General features: G+C 42.8%; 1 protein-coding gene across 3 annotated transcripts in view; it reads left to right on the forward strand.

Annotated features, from left to right (window-relative positions):
* Positions 1-12256, forward strand: part of AKAP12 (A-kinase anchoring protein 12) — a 31104-nt gene extending 18848 nt beyond the window's left edge. For all 3 annotated transcript variants that reach the window (XM_067293568.1, XM_067293570.1, XM_067293569.1), the window contains 3 exons: positions 2260-6113; positions 6877-8892; positions 9550-12256. In XM_067293568.1, coding sequence (XP_067149669.1) covers positions 2260-6113; positions 6877-8892; positions 9550-9558 — 5879 coding nt within the window. In that variant the 3' untranslated portion in view covers positions 9559-12256. The remainder of the gene's footprint in view (positions 1-2259; positions 6114-6876; positions 8893-9549) is intronic.
* Positions 12257-13828: the final 1572 nt, after the last annotated feature.

Consider the following 13828-nt stretch of genomic DNA (forward strand, 5'->3'; position numbering starts at 1 on the left):
ACTTTCAAAGCATTTTACAGATATTGAGTCTGTCTTAGAATGTTATAGAATACATCAGTTTATAAATATAATGAGCAAAAATCCTTTGAATGGTTATCATGAACGTGAAGAGATGCCTTTATAAACTAGTCCTATGCCTTACCTCTTGCTTTGAAAATGGAAGTACCTTACTAGTTCACATTCTGTTCCAGTCCTCCCTTACAGTAGACATGCTTACCTGTAAATCCGTGAAACTTCTCTTAAACACTTAGTTTGTGTTCTAGGAATTAAAAAATAAACTTCCTGTATTTTTTGAAAGTGTGCATGAGGTATATTACCAATGGAGTAAAATTCCTGGATTCTTTAGAAAGATTTCTCTCTTCTTCTGCTGCTCCCTCACAAATTACTCATTTGAACATCTGTCATTGTTTTAAAATGTTCAAGGAGTTTAGGATGGTTGTCAGAGGCCCAACTCCTAAGTGAATTAGTAGTTAACAGTTAAAGTAATTTTAAACTATGAGATAAAGAGAAAAATAAAAAGCTTTGCTTATGTCAGTTGAGAAACAACAGTCAGTAGGCTGCTGATTGGGACTATAAACAGCATTGGCCCTCTACATCGCTATTAGAAGATAGCGTATTTGTAGATTTAGTTTTGCTTCTTCTTGATGGGCGTTGCAGTCATAGGTGGAGTGCGCTGTCCGAGCACTGGCAAAGATGCAGCCCTTCCCAAAGGGGATGTGCGTAGGCAGAACCAGAGCAGCCATGGGCTGGGAGGACCTCCAGAGGCCAGCTGGCCTAAGCTTCAGACTTAGATCCAGCTCCAGAGTGGGATCAAATGAAAACTAAAATCTAAATCACTTCTGAAAGCTGTCTCCTACATGCCCCCAGGCGTCAAAGTAGCACTTGTACAACTTAAAGAAAGGAGCAGTGCTTTCTCCCAAGATGTTGCTGCTTAACATGGGCCTTTTTCATTTGCGCCTCCCTCATGTTCCAGCATGTCCTGTGAGGCAGAGTCTTTCAGTGTCTCGAATGAACTGCAGATGTAATCTTTATATGCTGTTTTGTCGCTTGCCAGATATGTTCATCACACTATTATTATATAATTCAGATTATAAGCCACAGGAATTTTATCTTCTGATCTTTTACAGGACATCCTAGTTCTTCCCCATCTTTTTGCCTCCAGAGATTCATTTAAAACTGTTGAATGAAAATTTAGGCCTACTATAACTTTACAGGTTTTTTAATAATACTTACATACTTAATACTTACTTATTTGGGGTATGGGGAGCTTGCAATTTTGTGCTGTAAACTGGTTGCATGCTGGCTCCTTAGCTGATGCATTTCAGCAGGGTGTTACTTTATATGCCAGCCTGTGAACTTAGGCAGTTCATGGCTAGGAGTGGTAATACTTAAGTTGTCTCAGCAAGACTGTCAGGGTGGCTGCCAGTGTCCTGAGGAAGAACTCAAACAATGCTCAAGAAAGAGATAAGGCAAAAATAGACTTGTGAGAAGTAGATTCTACCTGCTTACACATTAACAACCTCATTAATTTTAAGGGATATGGAATTGCTGTGGATGAGATTTCTGTCTGGCTGTAATGGTCATGTAATGTATGGTAGAGATCAAGATTCCTGAGTTTAAAATAAATATGGGGTGCTGTAACTGTTTTGGAGTTTTCAGGTTTTCAGAAAAATAGGAAATCTCCCATAAACTTTATCACATCTTACCATTATTTTGGGACAGAGTTGAATAATGAGCTCTGCTTTTCTTGTCATCATTTTAAGTCAACGCATTTTTTAAATTCTCTCCTTTATTAAAAGTGTTCCTCTGCATCAAAAGGATATGGAGCATCGGCTTTAGAAATAATTACATATATTGTTCTGTGAATTCTTTGATATATGATAGGATAGAAATGAACACTTTTTTTCTCATACCAAGTTTTAGTATCATCTTGTCTTACAGTCTAAAAAACCCCACCATACCCACAACAGAGGGAAAGAAAGAATGAGAGAATATATGCTCTAAATGTGCATTTGCAAATAAGCTTTGAAAAGGTACATGGACTGAAATGAGAAAGAAGAGGAATTATAGTAAATTAGAGTAAGCTTAGACCTAGTCCTTTTAAAAATGGTAATTGTAGCACATTGAAGAGGAACACAGGCAATAGAACTTACATGGTTGGGAAGTGTTGATTAATGAAAATAAATATATGTGTACAGGTAGAAAGCAACAGGTAATTGAGAATGCAAGGAAACTATTTTTTTTTTCTTTTTTTAACAGTTGGACAAACAGAGCAGTCCAGTGCAACTTTGCAGGAAGAGGCCATAACTATGGAGACAAGTCCTTCAGACTCAAGCACCAAGGATGGTGTAGATGATGAAAAAGAGGATCCTCATATATCTAAACAATTGCTGTCTTTGGAAGAAGATGCAGAAGACCTTGAGCAAGCATCTGAGCCACAGTCTTATGATCTGGGCTTTAAAAAGGTTTTTAAATTTGTTGGATTCAGATTCACAGTTAAGAAGGAAAAGACAGGAAAGTCAGAACCAGTTCAACTGCTTACTGTAAAAAAGGAAATAGAAGGTACTGAAGGAGCTGGTGATCAAAGTGAAGTCAGCCCAGAGGAAATACCAGTGCCTGAGGATGCCCTCTCTGCAGAAGACACCACCAAAGACACAACGAAGAATGAAAACCCAGAAGATGAGTCTCCTAAAACACCAGAAGCAAAGGAGCTGTGTTCTCAGTCAGCTGCCTTAGCTACTGATACTGCATCACCATTACGAAAATTTTTTTCTCAGGGATGGACTGGATTTAGGAAAAAAAAGAGTTTTAGGAAGCCTAAAGAAGATGAACTACCGACTTCTAAGAAAGAAGAGGACCAAGAAAAAGAGGAGGCAATGTTAACAGCTGAAGCCGCTGAAAAGGAAGAGAAATCTGAGGACAAGAGTCAAGATCAAGAGAAGAATGTGACAGCAGTAACTGTTGAAACACATGAGAAAGAGCAAACTGAAGATGAAAAGCAGGAACTGAAAAAGACTCTGGCAACCGTAACAGTTGAAGCAAGTAAGAAAGAAGAGCTAACCAAGCATGACATGCAGGGACGCAATGAGGTTATAGGAGCAGCAGTTGTTAAAGAGAGTGTGAAGGAAGAAAAAGCTGAAGATGAAGAAAAGAAGTTAGTGGAAAGCTCAGAAGATCTTGGTAAAAAGGAAGAAAAAAATGAAGGAGAAAAAGGAAATGAGGTGACAGAGATGACATGTACCACTGACCCTGGTTTTAGTGGTATCACTGAGAGTGCAAATGGAGAATTGAAAACATCTTCAGAAGTTTTATCTGTAGAAGAAAAACTGGAATCAACAGAGAAGTGTGAAATAGGTGACACAACTGAAATGTCCTCTGGAGAGAAACTTGAAGCAGGATCTTTATTGCCGATTGAAAGTTCTGGTGAAGAGTTAAAAAAATCTGAAAGAAGAACAGGAAATAAACCTGAATGCTTAGCTGCACTGGAGGAAGAAACATTTGATGAAAAAACACAGAAACCAGAATCAATAATTTCACCTGCAACAGAAGACCTCATTGGAAAGTTAGAGACACCAGGAGAAGCTCATGACACAACCATGGAGAAGAAAGCAAGTAAAGCGCACAAGACAAAACTGACTCTGGCTGCTCCTGGAATTAAGTCCTTTTCCACTTCTGAACATTCATTTGACACAGAGGATGACCAACAGTCAGCCAAACCCACTGATGAAAGTCTACAGGGTCAAACTGGCATAGTTATGATTGATAATATCAAACCAACTGAAATAACCACAGAAATAACTTCTGATGAGGCAGTTGGAAGGAGGCCTCCAGAAGGTATCACAAGTGAAGCTGAACTTCTGTCTTCTCAAGAAAAAAATAAACTACAGGGCAGCCCTTTAAAGAAACTCTTTACAGGTACTGGATTAAAAAAACTGTCTGGAAAGAAGCATAAAGGCAGGAGAGAGGACTCTAAGTTAGGGGAACAGGGAGAACAAATTCAGCACTTATCAGATTCTCCAGATAGCCCAGAAGAACAAAAGGTAGAGAGTTCTGCTTCTTCTCCTGAGGAGTTAAGTGAGATTCCTTCTTTGGAAAAATCTGCAGATGGGATGCAGGTCACTGAAAATGAAGATGCTGCAATTTCAGATATTGAGAGAAAAAGAGAAAGTGTTACACCCTGGGCATCATTTAAAAAGATGGTGATTCCCAAGAAACGTGTCAGAAGACCTTCTGAAAGTGATAAAGAAGAAGAAATTGATAAGACAAAGAGTGCTGCAGTGTCTACAACTGAAAATGCAGCTGATGAAAATCAGGGAGAATTAAAAGAAAATGGGATGGACCAGAAACAAGAAAAAGTCACTGAAGAGCCCAAAAGAAAGGTTGACACCTCTGTGTCTTGGGAAGCTTTTATATGTGTGGGTTCTTCAAAGAAAAGAGCCAGGAAATCATCATCATCTGATGAAGAAGCTGAACATAAGCTTGGTCAAGAAGGCCAAAGAATAGAAGAATCTGGACAGAGCAAAGAAACAGCAACGGATACAGTTCTTACTAGCTCTCAGGAGAGTGATCAAGGACAAGGGAATTCCTCCCCTGAACAAGCTGGAAGCCCATCTGAAGGTGAAGGTATTTCAACATGGGAATCATTTAAAAGGTTAGTTACTCCAAGAAGGAAATCCAAAACCAGAATGGAAGAGAGAACCGAAGACTCTGTCATGGGATCTAGCCTGGAGCACTCAACATCAGATGGCGAGCCTGGAAAAGATGAATCGTGGGTTCCTTTTAGAAAACTGATGCCTGGCCGTAGGAAGAAAAAGTCAGATGGGAAACCAGAACCAACGCTTCTTAAACAAGCAAGAGAAGACATGGCAGAAACAACTGAAGAAGATTTTGATGTTCCAGCTGTTGTTCCTTTATCTGAATATGAAGCAGCAGAGCAAGAGAAAATTGAAGCCCAACAAGCAAAAGATGCTGAAGCGATAAGAGAACAAACCTCGGAGAAAGAAAGAGTGGAAAAACTAGAAGAGACCTTAAGAACTGAGCAAGCTAATGAAGGGCTTGTACATGCAGTTAGTGTTACTGTTGTGGAAGGAGAAAGGGCAGTTACCAGTATTGAAGAAAGATCACCATCTTGGATATCTGCTGCTGTGACGGAGTGCATTGAGCAGGCAAAAGAAGAGGAAGAGAAAGAAACTAAGGAAACATTTGAATCAGAAGCTGTTGTAGAAGAAGTCGTGGTGGTTGCTGCTAAGACTGTGCCAGAGATGAGAAAGGATACAAGTGATGACACCACAGCAAGTGAGCAAGAGCTAACCTCGGAAGCAGCGACAGCTCTGGAGGAGACAACAGAAGCTTACTGTGCCGAAGAAACAATGGAAGTATCCTTTGCTGAGGAGACAACTGAGATGGTTTCTGCTGTTTCACGGTTGTCAGAAACCCCTGATACTACAGAAGAAGTTACACCTGTACAGGAAGTAGAGGCTACTGAGCAAAACTTGAGAGAATTAGAGAGACAGACACAAGAAGTTCTTCAGGAAGTTGCTGAAAGAGTAAGGTCATCGGATGTAGCAGAGCTGGTTAGTGAAAGAACCATGACAGCAACTGTAATTGAGACAGTGCAAGAAATTGAGTCAGAATTGAAAGACAATGCTAAAGATGTGAAAGTGGTAGGTCACGGAACTCTTTTGCTTGAACAGTCCTTGAAAACAGGAGGACACAAGGAGGATGACATCCAAGACCTGGGAAGTGCAAGGAGCATTCAGGGCAAAAATGGAAGTGAAGGAGGAGTTCTACACGAAGGTTCGGAGAGAAGTGAAGTACCTGCTGCAATGAAAGAGAACACAGAAGGACTTAAAAATGTAGATATATTGAGAGATGAAAGCCAGTGGCAGACGCATGAAGAAGCAGTTGTAGAAGACCATGAGGAAACACCTGAATTGCAAAGGACAACAGAGAAACCTTCATCAAAAGATAAAGACTTTCACAGCAGCAAAATGGTCACTTCCAAGGAAGAACCCATACTAAAGCAGGATTCTTCAGAACAAGACAAACTGCCCTTAACAGAGCTGGCAGGAAATGAGATGAGAGATGAACATATTCCAGAAGTGGAGACTGCAGTAAGTATTACATATAACGCAAAGGTTGATCTGTCTCAGAAAAATTCAGCAAGTGTTAGACATCATAGCTAATCCAGAAGCAGGCAAAATCGTTGTCAAGGACCTTCCTTTTACAGAATGATGGAACTGAAGTTTCTTTCAGTGAGACAGATTGAAAAATTTCCAGAAGCAGCTAGCACTGAGGCTTCTGTGCAGAGTGAGATGGCTGCAGTTCCTACAGTAAGAGGTGGGAGATGGCGTGCTTGAATCTGAAGGTGCAGAAACAATCACCATTAAGGCTTCTGCACTGAGTAATGTTACTGAAGATATTATAGGAAACAATATGACACATATACATTATACCATACATATCAGATGGAATTTTTAGTCCCGGGCAGACATGCAATTATGGCTGATGTACCTCTGCAAAGGTAAGAAATGGCACCCCTACCTGTGGCTTTGAAGGTGCAGGAGTGATGGTGGCTGATATGCTCCTACCCTCTTCCCTGCCTTCCCACCATCATACTGGCTTAGTCTTTGGTTTACGTGGTGTCAGCTGTACATCCTTTTAGGCTGTCCTTCATTTCCTGAGCTGTGTGTCCTGTGAAACTACGCACCAATGTGCTGGGATCTTGATGATCTGCTAATCTCAGTGTCACCAACACATGCCATTCTTATAACCCTCACCTTCCAGGTCATTTCTTCTGGTGCTTTTGCATGCAGAATATTCCCAATCACTCTCCGCTCATACCTTTCTTCACATTTCTGTTCCCATTCTCCTCAGGTGCAAAACATGGATGCAGGCGACACCTCTGCCTTGGGGCCTGCAGGCACTGCAGGCACTGCAACTGAAGTGCCTGTGCAGCTTGAAGGTGAGCGTGACACCCCCTCCGAGGGACCGAAGCACACAGAAGCAGTTGTCGTTGCGGTCCCTGGCACGCCAGAGGGAGAAGCAGCAACTCCTGCCTTGGACTCAGCAGGCCAGGCTTGGGCTGACGGAGTTCCTGGCGAGGCACCTCCCCAGGGAGAGGAAGGCGAGTCTGGGCTCCCTGCCCTAAAAAGCACCAAAGTCCCCGCTGCCGAGCTCCCCGTGCAGAAGGGGATACAAGTCTCTGCCTTCACTCCAGAAGCAACTGGCTCAGAAGCAGCTGCAGCGTCTGGGCAGAGTGTGAGCGAGGGGGCTTGTGTGCAGATCCCTGCAGAAGCCTCTGGGCCCATCTTGGAGCCCAAATGCCAAGAAAGAACCACCAGAGAAGTGCTCTCCCAGAGTGATGAGACGGAAGGCGGCCCACTACAAGATGCCATACTCAAAACTGCAGCCCTCTCCCAGAGTGAAAACACTGAGGAGAACAAAATGGACGACGCCATCCTCAGCATGGACTCCCCAGGCCCTGTCACTGCAGCCCCCACGCAGCTTGAAGGAGAAAACCTATCTGCCTTAGCATCCACCGGCATGGATACCACAGACAATGGGAGCAGCGTCCTCCCTGGCAGCAGCCCAAAGAAATGCGAAACACAAAGCAGCGTAGCTGCAGAAGAGCCGGTGGAAGCAGCACAAGAACTTGTAGAAACCTCAAACTGTGAGGGCGTGCTGAGGGAAGAAACCAAAGGGGAGCGACTGGTGGAAAGAGCCCAAGGCGTAGGTGACTCTGGCACACTGGAAGCTGTGAGCGGTGATGAACGTCACTCACCTGCTGTGCAGCAAGGGGTTTTACCTGTGCCAGAGGAAGGCCCTGGCTCAGCCTTCCCTGGAGCTGAAAGCTCGGAGGCACCAAAAGTGTCCGTGCCAGCACCAGCTGCTGCCCTTGAAGAACCTGTCGCTGTCAAAACCGTGACACCCACAGACACGGCAGCCAGAACGTTAGAGCCCTTGGCAGCCAGGCGTGGGCAAAGGTCTCCGGAAGAAGTCCCAGTTGCTACTGTTGACCATTCAGGCCCTGGGACTGCAGAGCCTGACAGTGCAGAAGCACCTCAACCTCAAGCACCTCCTGCTTCTGTGAAGGCAGAGAAGAAGCAAGAGATGCCCCAGGGATTTGGACACCCTGAACAAAGTGTTGATCCTTCGAAGAAAAGTCCTTCTCTTGCCCACCCTCAGTTAGAGAAGGACACTGTTCAGTCTGTGGCTCTGGAGTCCCAGAGTACAAAAATTGTATTGAATGTCATCCAGACGGCTGTTGACAAACTCACAGATACAGAAGAGGCAGCTGCATCTGAATCAAAGCAGCACACAAAGTCTGTAGGAGAAAGCCAACCAGATAGCAGAATATCTGAATTTCTGGAAACTATGCAAGGGGATCATCACCTTCCTGTCAAAGAGGAAGAAATACCAAGCAGAGAACAAGAGCTCCAGCAGTCAAGAACAGGGAAACATGCCACATTAGCAGAGTCTGCAGAAATTCATGCAAGTGTAGAACAAGCAAAAGACATGCTGTTCATTTCTCATGCGTCTGAAGAAGGAAAAAGTGAGAATTCATTAGAAATTATGATTAGCCCTCAAGATGTTTCAAGGGAAAGTCCGAGACTTCCGAAGTCAGCAGTAGGAATGGGTACTTCAGAAGATTCAACCAAAGAACCCCTTGACACACACCCACCAAAATTAAAGGAAAAAGAGGTGGGGCAGATTCTGGAAATCCCAGACCAAGATACAGGTCAGCAAACACAGGTAGAAAAGAATGATGAACAACATCACCTGTCAGTGGAAGATGTGAAAACACAGACACCGGAGGATGTTTGTAGCCACGAAGGCATGCCTTGTCAACATCCCCAAAGCCTGAACTCATTGGCTCCTGAGGCCTCAAATGTAAGCAGCATTTTTTAGTAAGCAATTTCTTTCCCTTTCCAGAGTAATTTTGAGGTGTCTACAACTCTTGTCTCTCATTTTTATTTTAAACTAGCCAAAGAGAGATTATGGCCAGCACTGCTTCCTAGTTTAACCAATAGCCCACTTTTTTTTTTTTCTTCTTCTTCTTCTCTTTACTGACTTTCTCGGCCACACAACACCTTGTTTCCTTTTCTGTACAATCACCCCTCACTTTAATGGTCTCTCCCTTCAACTTGGCCTCTGGCCTGTAGTTTAAGGATTTTTCTGGGAGGTGGAAAATACAGTTTCCAGTTTTCTTAGCTATACAAAACACATGCCATACAAGTGGGTGTGACATTTAATCTGTATACATGCTTCTCCTCTAACAAAGCTGGAAATTCAGAAGGGGGTGACTGATGCCTTCCACTGTAAATCAGGAGTGCCTCATTTCCCAAAGCTCTTCGAACTTGAGTGAAATCTGAATCAGAAAAGATGATAGGGATAGGTTCTCCTTAGGCTATTTATTATTCTTGCTTAATTAAGTTGTGTGACCCTCTTCAACTCCATTTCTGAAAACTGCTTAAGAATGATGATAAGATATTCTTGAGAGAGGAAATTGTCATTAATAAAGCTTTATTACTGTCTTCTTTCTTTCAGATGTGCTAAGCATCCCTGTGGTATTTGGAGAGATGCAGTCCTAGAGAACAACTGACAATCCTGTGGCAGAGCCAGGAGCTTTATTCACCACCCTTTATTCTTGGATGTTAACAGCTGCTCTTTTGAAGACTTCACCTTTTTGTCATTTCTATTAAAAACAATGCCTTTAATGTTGGGTATATTCACATGTGTGTACCATGCAAAGGTCATTTGCCTTTGCCCAAAATATACCATTTAGACTGGAGATGTGCAACTAAGTGAATGGGCAGACCACTAAAAATTGTGCCACAGTTATTGCCATCCCTTCACTTAAAATGTCTCATGTCTGTCCTGTCTCCTTCAATCCCTTCATTTATACCTGAATCCCCTACCTTCTCTCTGCAGTCTCCCTTAGTGCACTCATCCTCTGTAGCTGCCTTGGTTTGATCTACTGAGAGGCCGTAAGTGCTGCTTGGCTGAGGGGGATGAAGGGAGAGGAGAGCTGAATGACGAGAACACGTGAGACTTCTGGCTGACTAGTGCATGTTTCTTTATCGAACAGCAGGAACTGGAACACGCACAGGTTCTCGAGCAAGATGCTCAAGATTGCTGCCTCTCAATCCCATTCAGGTAAAAGAATTGCCCTACAGGCTCTCTCCATCCTTTGATTGTATTTGTGCAGGCCTGATTTAGTCAGAAGCGACTTCTACAGGGTAGCCTGAGAGGAAACTGAGAATACCCTTTTTCTGTTGTTCCAGACTTCAGGTTTCCAGAACTGGACTGTAATGTGTTGAATATTTATATGTATGTCTTAAACCCAGTTCTGATTTTAATGTAGAGGTATGATATTTCTGTACCATTTAGACATGCCGTTAAAGGAATTTTGTAGTGTAGCCTGGAGATGAAATGGATACCATTGGAGAGGAAACTGATAACATGTACTTTCCTATTTATTGTTCCAGGTTTTCCCCTCGTAAAACCCCTCCAAAACTTGGCTGTCATGCTTTGAATATTTATATGTATATCCTAAACTCAATTCTGATTTTAATGTAGACTGTGATCTGTTGAAAGACAAAAGGAGAGCCCTAACTTGTGGCAGATCCACCAACTACCCATACCAAAATCATTTCAACTTGCAGTCTTCCCAGGTTTCTGAGAACCCTCCAGACTCATTATTCTTCCTGCTTTCTTGCTTATTTAGCAACCCCATCTGTATCACAGCCCTCAAATCACACCCCTCTCATCCAAGAGTCAGCTCATTTCTGGTCACTTCCTCATCCAACCCCAAAGCCTTCATCCCACCGACACCCTCTACCAAACTTTCTTTAAACAAGCTTCCTCCCTCCCCAACCCATGCCTGAACTGCTTTCCCACCATGGCATTTCCTGAAATCCTCCCTACTCATAGCAATTCCCTGTCTTCACTGCAGGAGGAGCAGGAAGGAGGTTAAGGGCTTGATGATGAATTGTGCCTGGGACTGCAAAGGGCTTTGGGGTGCTGAAAACTTAAAACTCTTAATGCAAGGTGGATGTAAGGTGGGTTGGATTGAGAACAGCTGTAGAACAGAATGAGCTGGGGGATTTAAAGGTAGGCAGAAGGCCCAAGACTGACAGTCCTGGGATGGCCGCCCCCAGCAAGAGTCAATCTTCTCTTTTCTTGTTTACATTAAAATCAGACAAAGGGGGTACAAGTCACTACTTTCCGCTCTGATTTCTAAAGTGAAGGTTACAGATCGCACTTTGTGAAACTGATGCCCATCAAGTTGAACAATAGTTTCACTATCCTACCTGTATAGTAATTTATTTTAAAATCAACTTGTAGTGTACAAACGCTCTTGTTATGGTAGGTGCTTGCCTCTCCTCAAGGCTGCACATATAGCAAGCAATGTGACTGATTGCACTGGTGTGATTGCACCATCTGGTGCTGTCCTGTGTGGAAGCATCAAAAGATTTTTCCTTACCTCAGAGCAAATGATATAAATATTTAAAGCTGAACAACATGGTTTCAAACAATCCAGTCCATCTTTGTCCATCGTTAGCGGCAGCTTTCCCCCTTAGCTTTGGGCAATTCTAACAACCTCTGTTGGTTTCCACAGGTTAAATTGGCTTGCAAATTAATCGTGCTCTTAATAACACCTCACAAGTGCGAACTTGGCTGAACTTGTACAAATTGTATTCCTATGTACGTTAAGCCATATTGCAATAACTGCAGCAGGTAAAATGAAATAACAATAGCATGACCTGTGTAATCCCTATTCTTATGTTTGTAGTTCCAAAGCTGTTAATAATATGTAAAGTTAATTCTTGTCTGAACCTCATTTAAATAAAGCTAGCTTTATCACAAGGTAAATTGTCTGTTGGTAGTAATTGGACAGGCAAGTGCTTAAACTTGCTTGTGATCTCCATTAATCCAGAGCCTAGGTAAGCAATGCAACAAACATAACTATAAAACCAATATCAATGCTGCTTCTTGTAACTGACAGCTGAAAAAATACTGCACCTGAAACCATGCTAATGGTGCAAGGAGCATGTCTCCTCATAAAGATACTACTTTGTTCCAGTGTATTGCTTTGGCCTCTGAGACTCTCATTTGAGACTGTGACTTCTGGCTTGTGCTTAAAAGCTTGAAGCTTTCTCTAATTCAGTGTATTGGGTTACCAAATTTGATTTTGTGTTTTTAAGGTAGATTTTCATTGATTAAATAAAATACAACTACAAGTTTGTTTTAATGTGTGTATGTGCTTTTTTCTTTTTAGCTTCACCTTGCTTAGTACAAATTATTTTCTGATGGTTGCTTAATCTTCAGACCAGAGTTAGATTTGCTCTTGACAATTCATGTGTTGTTGATTGACATTCAGCTTTTGATGTGACTTAAAGGAAATAATTACAGAATTAATCTGCAACTTGGGTGTATGATTCTATAAAATATGTATGTACTAGTAAGACACTTTAGTAAATTCTGAAGAAAAAAATTACAATTAAGTTCAAGATGGGTAACTGTTTGGTGAGCCAGAATGAAAAATCAGTACATCATATCCCTTGTTAGTGTAATTGAAGCAAAGATATAAATGCCAACATGAAGTTTCACAGAAAAATTGGTGTCTAAAAGTGGATTAAGGTCCTCAGGCCTCAAACTGAGATCTTCTAGACTTCCATCCCTTCTGTATAGCTGTGCTTTACCCTTCGTGGCACCTGACATAGGTGCTTGTGATTTATGTTCACAAAACTTGGCCTTTAGAGATGACATTTTTCTAGCCATCCGTGTTTATGGCTAAGGGTGTTTAGCAGCATTTGTATCTGAAAAGACTTAAATAGGTTCACAGCTGAACTCATTCTGTAAAAGCTATACATTTGCCTTCCTACCTCAGCTGCTAAATCCAGTACCTGCAAATACTTATCTTCATTGGTCACAGCAAATGATGGTGCAACCATCACTTTAAAGACAGTGATGGAGGGGGAGATGCCTGTCCCTCCTCTCCCTATCTTACTGCATTAGTGGGCTCAGGCTGAGGGCAGCTGATCTCACTGCCCAACTAGACAAGAGCAACTACTATAGATCAGACCAGCACTTCCCACCAGATCTTGTGTTTATGGCACTCAACTGCAGTCCTCTGCCAGTCCTGCAAGGTTTATGCATTTATGCTATCCTGTTACTGGTTAATATAAAGTTCCTTAAACGGGCATCAAAGTGGGGATTGGAGACCAGGCCTCTTCCTTAGTGGGGAGGTTTATGTGCTTGCTGTTTCCTCTTTTTTAAGATTGTTATTGGAAATAACTTGAGGATCTGGTCTATCAGCTCAAGCTCTGGAAGCAGCTTATGCTTTTCCATCCAGCTTCAGTGCCTGTGGGAGGCTGCTAGGCTCACCGAGGAAGCTGCACAGCTCAGGTACAGCTGGTGTATGCTGGGGGGCTGGTGCCATGCCACAAGCACATGGGTTCCTGAGAGGGCTACGTTTGGGTGCCAAAAGCAAGACGTTTGTCACTGACCCTGCTGCATGGGAGGGAGCAGACCCGAGGAGGGCAAGGGCTGCAAAGAAGGATGGATGAGGTTTGGGATGAGGAACAATGTGAAGTAGAAGTTGGGTGGATTTGACATCTGTTTCTAGTGTTTGAAAAATCCACATGCCTCAGTCCTTGGTGCTGGGAGCGATGCTGTGCCAAAGTGAGGGGAGCAGAAGTCAATTCGACTGTGGCTCTCCTATATGCCAAGGGAGCCTCCTGGAAAAGGTCTGCATGTAAAGGACTTGTGCGGCAGCTCAACCCAGTCTATATGATCTATCCTATAGATACATCCCTGTCCC

Source organism: Apteryx mantelli, chromosome 3, assembly GCF_036417845.1.
Source record: "Apteryx mantelli isolate bAptMan1 chromosome 3, bAptMan1.hap1, whole genome shotgun sequence".
In the NCBI taxonomy this organism is placed as follows: Eukaryota; Metazoa; Chordata; class Aves; order Apterygiformes; family Apterygidae; genus Apteryx; species Apteryx mantelli.